This window comes from Stegodyphus dumicola, chromosome 7 (genome assembly GCF_044657685.1).
Source record: "Stegodyphus dumicola isolate Sdum_Otavi_A_Nest chromosome 7, ASM4465768v1".
NCBI lineage: Eukaryota > Metazoa > Arthropoda > Arachnida > Araneae > Eresidae > Stegodyphus > Stegodyphus dumicola.
The window spans coordinates 76,525,942-76,543,649 of NC_140774.1; the positions used below are offsets into that span (position 1 = coordinate 76,525,942).

Sequence of the window (17,708 nt, forward strand, 5' to 3'; positions counted from 1 at the left end):
TGTCTGGCTACTATCAAATAGCTATAAGACCCGAAGATATACATAAAACCGCGTTTATAACAAAAGTGGACACTTATGCATTTTTACGCGTGCCTTTTGGGTTGTGTGGGGCCCCATCAACATTCCAGAGAGCTATGGACATTGTTCTAAAGCCTGTCCTAGGAAAGTCAACTTTAATTTATCTAGATGATATAATTATAACGAGTAGTACGTTGGAACAACACATTAATGATCTAGAACAAGTTTTTAAATTATTAAAAGAGGCCGGTCTTACAATTAACGCCTCAAAATGCAAGTTCGCAACTAAAGAACTTAAATATCTCGGTTATAAAATTTCGCAAAAGGGTATAGAAACGCAAGATTCAAAAATAAAAGCTATTAAGAATTTCCCACCGCCCAACACCGCCAAGAAACTTTCTTCTTTCCTTGGGTTATGTTCTTACTATCGATCTTTCATAAAAGATTTCGCTAATATTGTTGAACCACTCTTAGTAATCAAAAGAAAAAGGGGTAAATTTATGTGGACAGCGAAAGCTAACACAGCTTTTGAAAGATTAAAAGAAGCGCTTATTAATGCCCCTGTTTTAAAATTCCCGGAGGGGGACAAAAACCTGGAAATTCCAGCAGATGCGTCAGACTATGTGGTGGGGGGGCTGTTCTTATGCAAAATAACCATCCTCTGGCATTTTTTAGTAAAACATTGAATCAGACACAAAGGAATTATACAGCTACAGAAAGAGAAACATTAGCCGTATTAATGGCTGTACACAAATTTCGAGTTTATTTCGGCAAAGCGCCAGTAACAGTCTTTTCGGATCATGCGGCTGTTGGTAGACTTTACTCGGGGAAAAACCTAACGCCCAGGTTAATAAGATGGGCTTTAAAACTCCAAGAATATAATATCACAATAAAATATAAACTGGGTAAGGAAAACAATGTAGCTGACGCACTTTCTCGTATAAAACTGGACGATGAAGGAAATGAACTTAAATGCACTGTGTTGACTTCAAAAATTTTAGATTCTAGAGATACGGTTATTACTGAACTGAAAGCTGATCCTGAATTTGGAAATATCTATGCTTATTTGAAAGACCCCGAAAGCTTTGAGCACACAGATATCGATGCGATAAGAAATAGAGCAAAAAACTATGAAATAATAGATAATTTATTATTTTATACGAAAACAACAAACGAAAATCTTGAGTATAAACCAGTCATCCCAGCCTCGCTTCGATTAAGCATTTTGAAGGAGTTGCACGAAGCAAAAACAACGGGCCACGTAGGGGTCAGAAAGACTTTAAAAAGGGTACGCGAGGCGGTATATTTCCCGCAATTATACAAAATAGTAACGGCGTATGTCAGGTCCTGCAATCAATGTCAGTTAATAAATGATATTAATTACAGCCCGACCGGGTACTTAAATAGCATTCGCGCTACATTTCCGAATGAAATTTTAGGCATAGATCTCCTTGGTCCCTTCCCCCAGAGCGAGTTAAATAAAAATCGTTTTCTTTTAGTAATAGTAGATCATTTTTCAAAATGGACAGAAATTGTTCCACTTAAACGCGCGTCAGCCAAAACAGTCGCAGATGCATTCTTACACAGATACATTTTAAAATACGGTGCACCAATAAAAGTCATTAGCGATAACAGAAAACAATTCATTAGTCAAATATTTGAAAACATATGCAATGGACTTGGCATACGCCATATCAAAATGGTTCCGTATAGACCACAGGCTAACATAGCAGAAAGAGTTAATAAAAACATAGTAAAAATAATTCGCAGTTACGTGAGCACACATCACAAGCGCTGGGATGGCTACATAAATGAATTAGCTTATGCTTTAAGAACGGCAAATCATGATACTACAGGAAAAACTCCAGCAGAATTATTTTTAGGCAGAAAGTTAATTACGCCTTTAGATAAATTATTCTTTGTGCAACAAAGAGAGCAGGAGTTTAAACAAAAAGATGTGCAAAAGCTGATTGATCAGGCGCTTAAAAGCTCGGATACGGCAAGAAATAGGCAGAAAATATATTATGATAGAAAACGCCGTGAAGCAGATTTTAAAGTTGGGGATAAAGTATTGAAGCGGAAATTTTCTTTATCAAGTGCCCCAGACAATTTTATGGCAAAGCTAGCTCCAAAGTTTGAAGGCCCCTATGTAATTCAGGAAATCAAAGGAGTAGTATTATATCTTAAGAACAAGAGAGGGGAAATCTGTAAAGCAAGTCCCGACCAGGTGAAAAAATACTATAATCCAAATGATTTTGAAATCCTTAAAAGTTTCTTGCAGGACTCAAGTCTAAACGAAGTAGAAGGTCCAGAAATAACAACAACTATTCCACCACCCAAGAAGCAGAGAACTGAAGAAAGACCTAGCCCTTCTACAACCCGGACGTCGGTATCAAAAAGAAAAAATAACTTTCAAACTCCAGCGTTTAAGAAAAACAAGAATACAGATGCACCGCGTAAAGAAACCGTGGTAAAGAGCAAAACACCACCTACGACGGATCGCAGGAGAAATTATACATCAAGGAGAACGTGCACACGGCCACAGAGTCAGGTGCCAGCAAGGCCGCCGTTCCGGAAACTGAAACGGCAACAGGAGGAACAAAAATATCAGAAACAGAAGAAATTCAAGAAGGACGCCAGACCGGAGGACGTCAAGACCAGCCGTCCCAGGGAAAAACGGAAATGCCAACCACCAGACGATTACTCCGCCAAGAGGCCAGCATGTAGAGGACGCAAAAGAAAAAGTAATGTGGACGACACTCGGAGGGCAGTAAGAAGAAGATTAACATCCATGAAACCTCTAACTTGGGACCAATTTTGCCAAAAACGAATGACGGAGTTTCAAGCATCGAAAACTCAAAGATAAGTTAAAACCTTCTATAAATTTTTTTTCTCTTTTGTTCCGAAATGTTATGCATAAGTACGAAGTTCTATGTTTTGACGAAAGTCAATATGTTCTCGGTTGAGACTTAGTTTTGTTTTACTTTATTTAGCTAAGGCAAAAGTATTATTTTCTTTAAGTGTAAAAGCTAAAAACAAGCATTTTCTGTTGGTCAAAAGACTAATTCTGTTACGTTAAAGCCAAAATTTGGCCGAAGATAAAAATAACTTCGTATTCTTGTATTAATAAGAATTTTAGTTTCAGTGCCGCCAGCTTGGCGAAGAATGAGTAAAGTAAAAATTTATTTTCTCTTATTCATTTTATGGTAAATTGTAAAAAGCATATGTATTAAAATTTTGTAAATGTACGTAAATACTTGAATGTTATGTAAAAGTAGAATTTAGTCTAGAAGCATAAAATTGTAGATGCTAAAAGTGAATGCTTAAAAGCAATGAAGTCAAAATTTAAGTATTAAACTGTAAAGTCATGCTTTAGAGCGAAAGCCTGCATGTTTAAAGATGAATGAGGGGGAAGTTAGAATGAATGTGTTTTGTAGAGTTCTCCACCTACATTTGAATTTTTAAGAATATTAAAGTAGCTCATTGAGTTGTAGAATGTCGAGTAAGGTGTGTCTATTTGGTCGTTGAATTCTAACAAATCATGGTGGTTAGGGGAGGTGTTGTAAGACTAAAACACGAATATTCCCGTTTGCACCACACACGGTGGAGAGCCAGGGTAAAGTTAAATTAATGCTTGAAAAATTGAATGAATGTGAAGTAAGCAATAAATAAGAAAAACGAATCGTTTAAAAACAAAAATTTATTGTGTCAAGAAAGTGTAAATTATAATGTATGTAGAAAGATACTGATACTTATTCCTTCCAGATGCTGGAAGGAAAGACCAAGATTGATTGATGAAGTCCAGGAAAAGTTGCTGTAAGAAGAGAGCTTTATAACGATCAACAGAATTTTAGTATATAATTTGTTACATAAGACTATTTTGTGTAAACGAGGTTCTCGCCAGTTAGTTCAGAATTAGAGAAACTTACAACAGGTCGTTTGTAGGACCTGCTTCCAAGTTTTCCAAATTCTGGCAGCGGCAAATGCAGGGTTTATATTTATTTTAACTAACATTTATTTTAAGTTTAAACTATCTTTCCTGTCAAGCCTTACTTTCCCCTGGAACTGCCAATGCCAGAATATGTAAATTTGAGTAGAACGCGCAAGCATTCAAATTATCAGCGGAAGTATTCTGATTTAAATAGAGAGTAAACGAGTTCGGTGTGTGATATTCTTACTTCACGAGCGCGGAGGTAGTTAGCGAGAAATTGAAGAACCCCGCGTTTCGGCCTATGTGCTTGGCGGGAAGTAGTGTTAATCGTTCAAGTGAGCTTCAAGTCTGCTGAATTAGCAGCGGTATTGTAAAACGTGGTGAGTTAGTTATTTTAGAGAGCCTCGTAGTTAGAGTATTGTCTTTAGTTTCTTTTCAGGTTATTATTTTTATTTGACCGCCGAGTTGGCGCAGTCTGTGAGCGTCAAGAGCACGCAATTGTAATTTATTACGTTGAATAAAAAGGGACTTAAACCCTTCACAAGACTGTGTTTTATCCTGTTTGGTTGCGTGCAAGTTGGAGGCGCGCAACGTTACAATCTAAGAAAAAAATGGGGAATATGAGAATAGGACCTTGTTTCAGATGTCATAAATTTGGACACTTAATCACTCAATGTAAAGAAAATATAAGTAAAAATCATAAGTTTAAAATAGACGATAAAAATGGACAGTTTAAAGGTAAAGTATTAATGCTAGTAGAAAATTATGTAACAACTACAGATAAAGGAGGTAACGCAAATAAATTTAATTGGTTCGTAGATACTGCAGCTACAACTCATTTCTGTAATAATAGAAATTTAATGACAAATTTTGAAGAAATAAATGATATACGTATGTCTTTAGCTGTAGGAAATTGTGAAAGTAAAATACTAGGAAAGGGTACCATCAAATTTGCAGTAAAAGTAGGCAATCGAATAAATTGGATTGAGCTAGATAATGTGTTATACAATCCAAATCTAAGAAGAAATTTACTATCAAGAGCAAGGTTACAAAAGGCAGGTGCTCATTTTGTCATTTTAAAAGGGAAGATGTGGATATACTTTACTAATTAGGATAGATTATGCTATGCTAAACGATATGACAGACTTTATTACATAAAACCATTTAGATATGCAACAGATAAAAAGGAAGCTGGTTACGGTACAGAAATTGGAAAGTTAAATAAAGTAGACGATGCGATGCTATGGCATCGGAGATTTAGACACGAAAATTTTGATTATATTAAGAATACTAGTAAGAATCAAAGCGTGAAAGGGTTACCAGAAATTGGAAAACCAATGGAGAGGTGTGAACCATGTATTATTGCTAAATCTAGTAGAATAACTTTTTAAACTGTTCCGAAGAGATCAGATAAACCATTGCAGTTGGTTTATTTAGACGTTTGTCGCCCACTACCAGTTCCATCTAAGGATAGGAGTAAATATTCCTTGTTATTGTGGATGACTATAGTAGATTAGTAACAGTGTATTATATGAAAAATAAAAATGAATCGTTCCACAACTTTAAGAATTATCATAGGCAAATGGAAAGACTCACGAATAGAAAATTAATAAGTATATGCACCAATAACGGTGGGGAATTCTGTAGCAGGCAATTCCAAGGGTACTTAGCCGAAAATGGAATTAGCGTTGAACGCACAAATGCATACACCCCAGAAGAGAACGGTGTGTGTGAACGTTTTAACCGAACAGCATTAGACACAGTTAAAGCTATGCTTAATGATGGTAAAATGGGAAAAGAATGGTGGTTAGAAGCTCTTGGCTGTTTCGTACATACATGGAACAGAGTTTGTCATAAAAGCAACCGAACCCCTTATGAAATGTTCCTAAATAGAAAACCAAGTGTTGTTTATTTTAAAATATTTGGTTGTAAAGCCTATGTTGGCATGCCAAAAAAGATTAGAAGTAAACTACAAATGAGGTGCAAAGAAGGAATCATGGTAGGATATACGAAGGAAACTAGGGGTTATGGGATATGACTACCAGAAGAACTCAGATTAATAGAAACCTGTAATGTGAAGTTCGATGAAAAACTGAATGCAGCAAATGGCATCCTGGAACAGAAATCAAAAACTAAGTTTAAAAGACTAGAGCAATCTGAGCTATTAGCAGAATCAGATGAAGAACAAGAAACTTCTAGAGAAGAAATAAAGTTGTCAGATGGCAAATCTACTCCGAAAGAAGTATCAGACTTAATTGGCAAAGAAAAGCAGTTAAAAGGCCAGACGGAACATGTAGAGGGAACGGGCACCCGTTTTAGATCCTATAATGATATTGAAAAGTATTGTGAGGCAAGAAATATTAAATTTGAAAAAGATAAGTTTTATTTTATTGGAAAAAACGAATACTTGGGGAACGTTAATTTTGTAGAACAGGAGACTAGCTCCGTGTCTGAAGAGGCAAGTTCCATAGAAATTGTTATCCCACAAAATTTTAAAGAAGCATGAAAATCAATAAATGCTGAAGAATGGGATAAGGCAATGAAAGAAGAAATTGACACAATGACGAAAAGAAATGTTTGGGAATTAGTTGAAAAGCCAGAAAATAAAACTATGCTAGGAAACAAATGGGTCTATATGCTAAAAAGAAATGAAAAGAATGAAGTGGTTAGATACAAAGCATGTGTAGTAGCACAGGGATTCAGGCAGAAAAGAGGTGAAGATTTTGATGACGTTTACAGTCCTGTAGTAAATTTTTCAATCATAAGAATATTTTTCACTATACTGGTATGTTTATATGGATGGACTAATTGTCAGTTAGATGTAAAGAACGTATATTTATATGCAAACCTAAATGAAAAAATATATATGACCCAACCAGAGGGATTTATTGAAGAGGAAAATAAAGTGTGTTTATTACACAAGGCCATTTGCGGTCTACATCAAAGTGTCCGTGAATGGTTTTGTGAATTTGAAAGTACTTTAGAAAATCTACATTTAAGAAAAACAATGGTGTAATTGTGTTTATAAGAGTTCAAATGTAATTGTCTTGTTACATGTAGATGATATTGTGATTTTTAGTAAAGATCAATATAGTATAGATAAAGTGATTTCACAGCTGAGTAAGTTTTTTGATCTTAAAGTATTAGGCAAAACTAAAACATTACTTAAAATTGAATTCTTAGAGAATGAGAATGGGGTTTTTATACATCAGCAAAAATATATCGAAGAAATTTTTGAAAAATTTAAACATTTCCAGATACCAATAACTTCACTTCCCATAGCTAAAGGCACTATTCTTACAAAATTAGATTGTCCATCTACAAGTGCAGAAATTGCGGAAATGCATACATTACCCTTTAGAAATCTGTCGGGATGTTTAGTTTTTGTAGCTAACAGGACAAGGCCTGATATTACATATGCAGTGAATATCTTATCACAATTTCAGGAGAATCCTGGAATTAGGCATTGGGAAGCATTGTTGAAATTGCTTGGTTACCTCCATAGTACTAAATTATATAAGTTAAACTTATCGAAGATTAAACATCTAAATTTATATTGTTTTTCAGATGTTGATTATGCAAGTAATAGGGATGACTGCATGTCCATGGGAGGATTTATATTATATTTAGATGAAGTACCGGTAATCTGGAAATTTGTTAAACAAAAATGTGTAAGTTTATCAACCATGGAGCGGAGTATATCGCCTTATCAGAGGCAGCGAAGGAATTAATGTGGATAAAAAAGGTCTTACAAGATGAAATTTTAAAGTTTAAATTAAGAGAATGTAAACTATTTTGTGATAACAAGTCTGCCATTGATTTTTCTAGATTGCTAATAGAAAATCGCCAAACTAAGCACATAGACATAAAATATTTTTTATTAGAAGACTAGTAAATGATGGAGTGTTTGACCTTGAATTTATCACCAGTAAATTAAATACTGCGGACTTATTTACAAAAGCAGCGACTGCTGTTAATTTAAGAAAGTTTTGTTTAGATGTTTTCAGTGTGTCAGTAAGTGTTTTCGTATAACAGAATTGAACTATGAACTTCTTTAATTCTGTGTAAGTTTTGTTTTTGTCTTTGCATGAGGAAAAGAGGGCCGTTTGTTGGCTTTAGTTTTCCTCATACAAATTTTGATCGGAGGTCAATCAGCGGTAAGCTAACGTGGTTGCCGCTGATTGGCCGATGACGTTAAGATCGGCGGGTTGGCCGAGTATTATATATATGTACGCCGGTATCGGCGAATGTCTTGGTATTATGAGTTAGCATTATGCTAGTTTTCTTTCGCTCAGATGGTTTTTAAATGTAAAGGTTACAGTGTTAGCTTCTTTTATTTTTATTTACGGAATAAAGCATGAATTTTATTTAGATTAGTCTTAGCTTTATTTAAGAGAAGCAAAATATGCTTTGCCTTTATCTCCACTGACAACACAAGTGAAACTTCCGCAGGGCGGCCATAATGTGCTAAAAGCGTTCTTCTACATTTTAAAACTTTTAAATGTTTTAAACGCTTTCTAAATGTTTACTTGTTTGAGTTTTCATTTTTGTTTGTTCTAATACCTCCTAGAGGGCAGCACAATTGAATTTGTCCCGGGTTTTATAAATATTCGCACCATTTTACATAAGATACAAGACAGTGAGAGATGGCTTCGTCTACTCAGCAGAAAAAGAGAAAAACTGAGGTTGTGAATTGGAAGGCAAGAAGGATATATGCTTGATGAGCACAGTCCATAATAACTCGATGATTGATTTTGGAACATGGAAAAGAACTGTAAAAATATCAATAATTGTAAAAGATTACAACAACAAAATGGAAGGAGTGGACCGCCTGGAACAGATGTTATCAAATTATCCTGCTGTTAGAAATAAGCAGAGATATTATTTTTCCATTATGCTTTATTTCCTTATAATTTTACTCAATATTCATTGACATTCATCCACTACGAAAGTTATGTATGAAAAGTTATGATTTACAGAGAAATTTTAGCAGACAGGAGAGGACGGCAAAAAAGTTAATTTGCTGATGAAAACTGGGATAGAACTTATGCATTTTCCATTTGCTGATGAAAGCTGATAGAGCTGAAGCATTATTCGCTAATGAAAACTAGGGTAGAATTTAGGCATTAGTCTTGATGCATTTTGCCCATTTAAATAATCCAGTTTGTCAAAACTATCTATTACAAAGTAGGGTGAATTAAAAAAATTATGAATTCTGTTTTATTGTTTATGAAGCATAGTCTATGAGCATATTGAATCAAACTTGTTCTTTGCAAATACAGAATTTTCAAAATCTATACATCTTGAATTATACTTATTCAACCTTTTTTTTCATTATTTTATTATTATTATTATTATTATTATTTTTTTTTTGTTAATTTTATGCAGTTCACTTGGTATAATAAACATAACCAGTAAGTAATAAACTAGCTGATTAAATTAACCGAAATCAATGACAAGGTCTAGGGTAATCTAGATCTAGTCATTAATATAGGTCTAGATAGGTAAATTTTCAGATCCTGAGTTTTTTTTTAAAGAGAAAAATTAATCACTGGTTAAAAATATGGTACTTTTCTGTTAATGGAGCATCATTTGCCAAACATACTCCAAAGTGCCAAAGTATCGTAGCCTGTTTATGTTGCATCATGAATAGCCATGCAGTGTTTAATATGCAAAGGTCAACAACGCCAAATTTATGCAATTCTCTCTCTCTCCCCCTTTTTTTAAAGCGAAAATAACATTGCTTTGTATGTGGGGATAACTACACACAGCTTTGGCGTTATATATATTTTATTGTATGATACAGTACTATTATGAGTTAATTTTTTATGAAACTTTATTTATCATTATGGTTGCTGTTAACAATTTAGATTAAAATTGTTAACAATTTAGATTCAAAGATGTTGGGCTGAAATTGTATACAAGCTCGCACAGTGTTCTGGACATTTGCACGACTTGTGTAACGCTCTAATCCGGGCAATCATAAACATGACGAATTATGTAATTTTCTAAGAAAGTATAGGCGAATAATTATTGATGATACATTCGATGACGATCAACTACCAGAGTCCTGGCTTTGGAAAGAAATAAGAAATAGTCCAAAAATCTGGGACTATACGATGACTCCTGGCATAAGAGAGGAAGCCTTATGTCAATTAGGAGGAAGTAGAGGAGAATTTGATATATTTAATCTAATATTTCATGACATATTTTGGAACAGTATTGTAACTGAAAGGAATCAGTATGCAGATCAAGTACGAGAAAATCCACATAGAACACGAGTGTAAAAAGTGTAAAGTTCCATTACATGTACCAGAATGCTTTGGAATATATCATACCATTACAGATTACTAATTTTATATTTTGGAGTTTTTTATAAATAAACATTTTGTAATACTTGTGTCTACTACAATTATTGCATCAGACTGTAATTGCGTATCATATTCCACGTAATATTCACTTCTGGCCGGATCATTGTACGCGGGCTATGCCCGTGAAAGTTAGGTTTTGCCCGACCATTGTACATGGGCTATGCCCATGAAAGTTAGGTTTGGCCCGACCATAGTACGAGGGCTTTGCCCGTGAAAGTTAGGTTTGGCCCGGACATCGTACGCGGGCTATGCCCATGAAAGTTAGGTTTGGCCTGACCATCGTACGCGGGCTATGCCCGTCATTGTAGATTAAGAGGTTAACTAGTTACATTTTGCATCGACACTTATTTTTGGTACTAAGTGATGTTATGCTAAAAGAAAAGTACCTAATATTAAAAACTACTACTACTACTCTATTACCTATTTATTAAACTGATTGTTTAAAGCGGAATAATTTTAAATTTTGAAACTGAGCCTCATTTTTTTTTTTTTTTTTTTTTTTTTTTAGTTAGGTATAAAGAAAAATATTTTTCAGAGCAATTTTCTCTTAAATTTCTTTGATTGTCCAAAAGGATGGCAATTTTAAATTTGTGCAAGTGTCTGGAAATTTTTTTTAACCCAGTTTATTTTGTCTAAAGCACATATGTGTGTGGGATTGTTGTTCAAAATATACAGAGAATATTATATATTCTATAGCAAACTCTCTCATTAGTCTTTTTTATGCATTGCATTTTGTATAACACAAAGTAAACTAGAATGTTAATGCTTTTTTACAAATATAAATACTGTAGCACACATATGTTAGCATATACCAGTTATTTCTTTGGGGAATTTTGAGAAACATATGACTAGTTTATTTCTGCTAATAATAGTGCATACCAGTTATTTGTTTTGGTGAATTTTGAGAAACATATGCCTAGTTTATTTTGGTAAATAAATTCATATTCATTTTAATGATGTATGGAGTTCCACAAGCAATGTGCTATTTAGGCAATGTGTAACTCTTAAAAAGGATATTTCTTTAGTCTGTTGTGATTTTCGGCTGCTATAACCATTTCTTCATGTTTGGTTGATTACAGTTTCTTCCGTGGACATGGTCATATGCACATTTGCATAAATATAATTTGGCTTATTTTTCTTGATGAGAAAGTAAATGGATCTTGTTTTGAATTTATTTGCATGTTTATTTTTTCTTTGATTTAAATAACATGAAAAGATAGTATATTGCAATATATTTTCAAGGAATTATTAAATTAATTTAGATAATTGCTGATGACTTGTAAATTGTCTTACACTATATAATAAATATGCAGACTGTAAACATGAATAGTAAAACAATTAAGCGCTGTATATTAAATAGATTTTTCTTTGTTTATTGCTCTAACTGCTGTTTAGGGATTAAAAATGTTCTATTCCTATAAGCTAATAATATAAAATTATGATTTTTCAGTGCAATTTCTTTTTTTCCCCCTAGTATGCAGCATACAGAAAGTGATTGCAGTTATTTTCTGTTAGCCTTTTGATGTACATTCTGTAGTTTTTTTATGTGTAAATTTTTACTTTTGAAGAGTCATTTTTCCTTTGGTATAAAAGGTAATATTTTTGATTTGCATAATTTCCACTTGCATTATAATATTTTTATTTGGTTGACTTGCAGAAAGAAAGGGAACAAATTATCGAGAGATATTATTTATAATATTGGGAATTGGTTTGAGTTTCTCTGGATAGTGCAAGTTTTACTGTGTCTTCTTAATTTGCAGTATTCAGTTAAAATAATTTAATTATAATTATTGCAAACTTAAAAATGAATTATGCCTAAAATGCATAGCAAATGTATTCCATTACAATCTTTTTTAAAATCTTCACTCCGTGCATTTGTAAAGTAAGTTTTTTACAATCTGAATTTAGCATTTCTTTCAGGCTGTGCATGTAAAGTTTAAAAATTGGTGAGAGATAAAAACTGATATATAATTCTTTATTATCAATCTAAAGTTTTTGTGTAATTAACAATTATTTTGTAGTTTTTCCAGTTTCCCAGTAATATATTTCTTCCATGTTTAAAGAGAAAATTTGCTATTTGTTTTGTTATTTATAGGTCACCAACTGCTTTTTCTAGAAAATTATCTGATTATCAGAAGAATGAAATTGCACTTTCTAACAAATTGTCTCAGGTTACATCCCGGTGAGTGTGTTTTGTTTCTTACAAATCATTCCATTAGGGTATAAAATTTTATTCAACTGTTTCTTTTGTATGTATGTGTAAATGCATTATTTATAAATCTAGTTTGGGTGAAAAAGTGTGATTTTTGTTTATGAGCTCATGTATAATTTTAAATAATACATAATTATTTTTAATGGCATTTTAATGGTAGCATTTGTGTACAGAAATATGATTTGTTTCATTTTTATTTAGGTAAACTTTAGGAGTTTGAATGAAAATATAGTTTGCATAAAATTTGCTGCTTATGAACAGGCACAAAAGTAGCAAATCAATTTATGTATTAATAATTAACAAAATACAATCTTTGGCACTGGCATCAGTTAATATACTTTTAAAGAGATAAAATGTTGTCTTCACTCTTCAGGAACTTTTTTGTCTTTCAAAATGCATGGCTTATTTTCAGTTGAAATCAGTATAAAACTAAGGTTGTATTTTGCAAGTTATTACATCAAGATTAGTCCTGAGTCATATTATTATCATATTTACTCGCATATTCCCTCTTTTTGTACTAATTTTATCCTACAAAAATGAGAACATAACAAATGAAAAGTGTTCATGGATAAACCACTGCTAATTATTACATTATTTATTTAAAAAAACATACATTTTGATAAGAATATATACAAATATTAAATTATCAATGTCCAATTAGATATCTTCATTCCTTTTTCCTGTATCTTGAATCTTGCTCAATGATATTGTTGTCCATTACTGTTCTCTAGGCCTGAAATTGTTTAATATTGCTGAACTGCCACCTGTGTACTCTGCTACAGCTTGCAGGCTATCACCATTCAGTCTGTCTTCCCATGTGCAGAACCATCCTTTCATATAGGCATTACTAGCATTAGGTATTTTGGTCTTGAAGCTCTTGACTGTAATTGCTTCATCAGTCAAAGACTATGTGCCCCAAATCACCCAGGAAATCACTTAGTAAACTGGGATAGAATTTAAGCATTTTCCATTTGCTGTTGAAAGCCAGTATAGAGCTTAAGCATTTCTTATTTGCTGATGAAAACTGGGGTAAAACTTTAGAGTCACAATGTGCTTTGAACTTTCAAATTTATCAGAGTTATCCATCACAATGTAGGGTGAGGGGTTTTTGATAGGAATATTGTAAGCCTTTCATTATTGAAAGAAGTGTCAAGAATGCTGTTTTATTGTTTATGAAGCATACATTCTGCAACCATATTACACCATTCAGAATCAAACTTGTTCTTTGCTGTTACAGGACTTTTAAAAATATATGCATCTTAAATTATACTTAACCAGCTCTCTCTCTCTCTCCCCCCCCTTTTTTTTGTACTTTATGTTGTGCACTTGGTAAAATAAACTGTTTACTTTTTGCTATGCATTTAGTATAAGTATAAATAAGAAGATTAAATTAATTTATATCACTTAGTCATTAATGCAGGTATAGATAGATAAATTTTCAGATGCTGATTTTTTTTTTTTTTTGAGAAAAATTACTCATAGGTTAAAAAAAGATATGGTATTGTTCATTAATAGAGTGTCTGCTCCAAAATGCCAAATATTGTAGTCTGTTTACATTGCCTCGTTAATAGCTGTCCAATGTTTAATTTGCATAATGCCAAGGCTGTGAACAATGCCAAACTTGTGCAATTATTTGAATTTGTTTTAAATGAAAATAAATTGCTGTGTACACAGGGAAAGTTACACACAGCTTTGATGTTAAATACTATATATATTATATTGTATAATACATTACTGTTATCATAAGTAATTTTTTATAAAGATTTTTGTATCATTAGGGTTGCTGTTAACTATTTAAATTTTGTACTAACACTTACTTTTGGCACTATATCATGCCACATTAACATAAAGTGGCTAAAATATTAAATGGAATGTTTAAGGAAGAATAATTTCAAATTAGGAAATAAAGCCTCATTGCATCTTTTTTGTATTAACTATAAGGAAAAATATTTTTCAGAGCAATTTTTTTAGCCTGAATGGGCAATTTGCTCAGAAGGGTTATGAATTTCGTTTTGGCATTTTGTGTTGGTTCACCATAAATTTCAAATTGTTGCCACCAAATATTAGAGCCCTGCATTATATTTAAAGAAATTAAATAATGGAGAATGTGCTTGAATATATGTGTGTTTCTTGTACTGTGAAAAAACAATGGTAGCTAGAGACATAAAATTTTGAATAACATAGTCCTCCATTTGGAATTAGATTTCTATTTCATATCTTGTAAAGCATTTATGAGTTTTTGATTAAGAAACTCAATAACTTCAAAGTGAGCAATGGCAACACTGTACGGGGAGGGGGTGACATTTTTATTTCCAGTGTGCGAGAATGTATCGGAAATTCTAAAGATATGCTCATTTAAAAATTATTTTGCAATATTGCTGTTGAATTGAATTTTAAGATTTAAGTACGAATAACATGACATTTAATAAATAAAGGTAATACACAAATCATTTAATAAATAAAGGTAACACACAAAACATTTAATAAATAAAGGTAACACACAAAACATTTAAAAAAAAGAAGGAGGGGGGTTCCTTTGGGCATAATACAAAATCTAAAAACTTTCAGATTTTTTAAAATTTTATTAATTATTATTATTTTTTTATTTTTAAAATTTCTTTGTTTGTCTAAAAGGATGGCAATTTCAAATCTATTTAGGCATCTGTAATTTTTTTTTTTTTTTTTTTTTGTGCCCAAGTTATTTTATCTAAAGCAAATGTTATGTATATGTGTTGGCAGTTTGCAGGAAATATTGTATATTCTGTGACAAATTCTCACTAGTATTCTTGCATTTTGTATAACATAAAATAAATTAGAATATTCATGCTTATTGTGTGCCATTTCATGATATGAATTGTCAAATGAGCTATGTTTAGTAAAAAAGTTGTGAAAAGAGATTATACTATGTAGATAGAGCAATATTATTCCAAGTACAAAGGTTAAATGCTAATATGCAAAATGGTAACTTAATGTGATTTTTCCTTTATATCAGGTCACAAACTTGAATTTCTGTTGTTTAATTTATAAAAATTACATTTAATTGTCCCAAAAGAAATGCAGTTTAGATTTTTTTTTTTTAATTGATGAGCAGCCCAGTAAAATGATGAGAGTGTAAAAAAGTAAAGATAAAAAATGGCCTCCATAGAGTTGTCTGAAAAATAACTTTAAAATAATAGGTCACCATCCATATCACGCTGATGACACAGAGGAAAACAAGCAGAATTCTTGACTCCAGTCGTATGTAGATGTTGCTGTAAATAATCATGGACAATTGTCAAACGAAAAAGCAACTCCAACAGCTCGAGGTAAAAAGTGGGGATTTTATTTCTTTTGTTGAGTAGGATATTCCACTTTGTTGAGTAGGATAATCCATTACTGTATCAACATATAAGGATGTTCTGCCATATTTCATATTATTATGTATAAATTTTTAATATTACGCAAAGGGAAAGGGGAATCAGGTTGAGTCATAAGGGATCTGGCCCGCTCATTTCCAAAAATATCACAATGGCTCGGAAGCCACTGAAGGGAAATGCACTTTCTGTTTTCCCGTAGCTAAAAAAATTTCATTTTACAAGAATGAACCTAGGCATTTTCATTATAGTTAAAATTAGTAAGTGATAAAATAGCAGCTTGTGAATAGATCAAAAAAAAAAAAATATTTTAAACTAGTTTATTTTTAAATTTATCAGTTGCATATGTTATAGCTGCTATCTCTCCGTAAAAATTGTCACAGCACTTCCCAACAGGATAGCTAATACTAAAATTGCTTGAATACATTCCTGGACCTGCATTTTTTATCGCATTTTCTGCTGAACCACTTGTGTAAACGTAAAACCACTTGTCTGAAGGGTACTTGTAATATATGGCAACCACAGCAGCATTTTTTAAATTAATTCGGAGTGGAAAAGTATTTGCTGACAGCTCTAACAAGATCCGAGTGTTTTTCTAGCTTATCTAAATAAAAAATGGCTTCCATTCCTGTGAGAAAAACCTGGCGATTAGGTGTAGGAGTATCGAAAGTATCATAAAGATCATACACAATAATTTAAAAAGTTTGCTTTTCTTCTCAATATTTTTTTCCAATAACATTCATAGCATTCCTTTAGAGCTTAAAGGTGCCAAAGGAGAGCAGTATAGATTATAATAGATAATGCATGTCTGTATAATATCTGCAATGTGATTTTTCTTGAGCGAAATTTTCTTTCTTTTCTTTCTTGTCTGTATGTGAACCAAATATTGCGAATCTTGTTTTGCTTTTCTCAAATAATAAAGTTATCTCGAATCCGGACATGTTTGCCTTGCCAAGTTTCTTCACTACTCATCTATTATGCCACCACCAAGCTCCAAACCATTCATTTTATATCATGACATTTTTTAGTTGGACAGGATGTATACCTGCTGCCTGGAACTTCATTGGGAAAAGTATCTGCAAGTTCATCGTTCTTAAAGTTAGGATTCATCGAGTATCCAAATATGGTACTTACTTCATTTTGCAAATTCCTTAGGAAAAGTGTGTGGAACTAACTCCCAATACAGTGTTTTCAAAATTTGTGCTTTCTTTACAATAAAATGGCGCAGCCGCTTTTTGACCCTAGGCATGGAACTCCCAGTGCAGTTTATTTCCACATCGTTTAATCAATGGATAAAATGAAAGAGTAAACTGTTCATCTAAATTCCCAATGCAGAGTATCCAAACATTCTCTCCTGTTCTAAATTTATTCTTCAAAGTTTGCAAGAAATTTAAGCACCCAAATTCCGAAAATGTGTTTTGATGTTACGTGATGATAAAGTTTTTCAAGTTTTTCTCCAGCTGCATCATTATAAATAACTTGCTCAATAATTGGTTATGCTTTTGAAATCTGAAAGTGTGATATTTTCTTAGAAAATGATTTTAATTCGATGAATATAAAAAAAACGAGGCACTGCTTTAGTAAAATATCAAAATAGATAAGTATTCTAAGATTTTAATTGGAAGATTTTTAAATTTTATTGTTATTAGTAATTATACGTTTTGTCAAATATTTTTGAACTAATGTCAAAAATTTTGGATTTATTTTGTTGACAAGATAAAAAGTTTGAAATTATTTTGTAATTAATATTATTGTTTAAAAATTTGAATTTTAAGAATTTTACAATTATTTTGAGAATGACATTATGCCACCACCAAGTTTCA

The 17,708-nt window shown here is 32.4% G+C and overlaps 1 protein-coding gene across 3 annotated transcripts in view; it reads left to right on the forward strand.

The window, feature by feature from the left end:
* LOC118195371 (mitotic spindle assembly checkpoint protein MAD1-like) overlaps positions 1–17,708 on the forward strand; it is a 126,349-nt gene that overhangs the window by 56,042 nt on the left and 52,599 nt on the right. For all 3 annotated transcript variants that reach the window (XM_085820492.1, XM_085820491.1, XM_085820493.1), the window contains one exon: positions 12,416–12,502. In XM_085820492.1, coding sequence (XP_085676618.1) covers positions 12,416–12,502 — 87 coding nt within the window. The remainder of the gene's footprint in view (positions 1–12,415; positions 12,503–17,708) is intronic.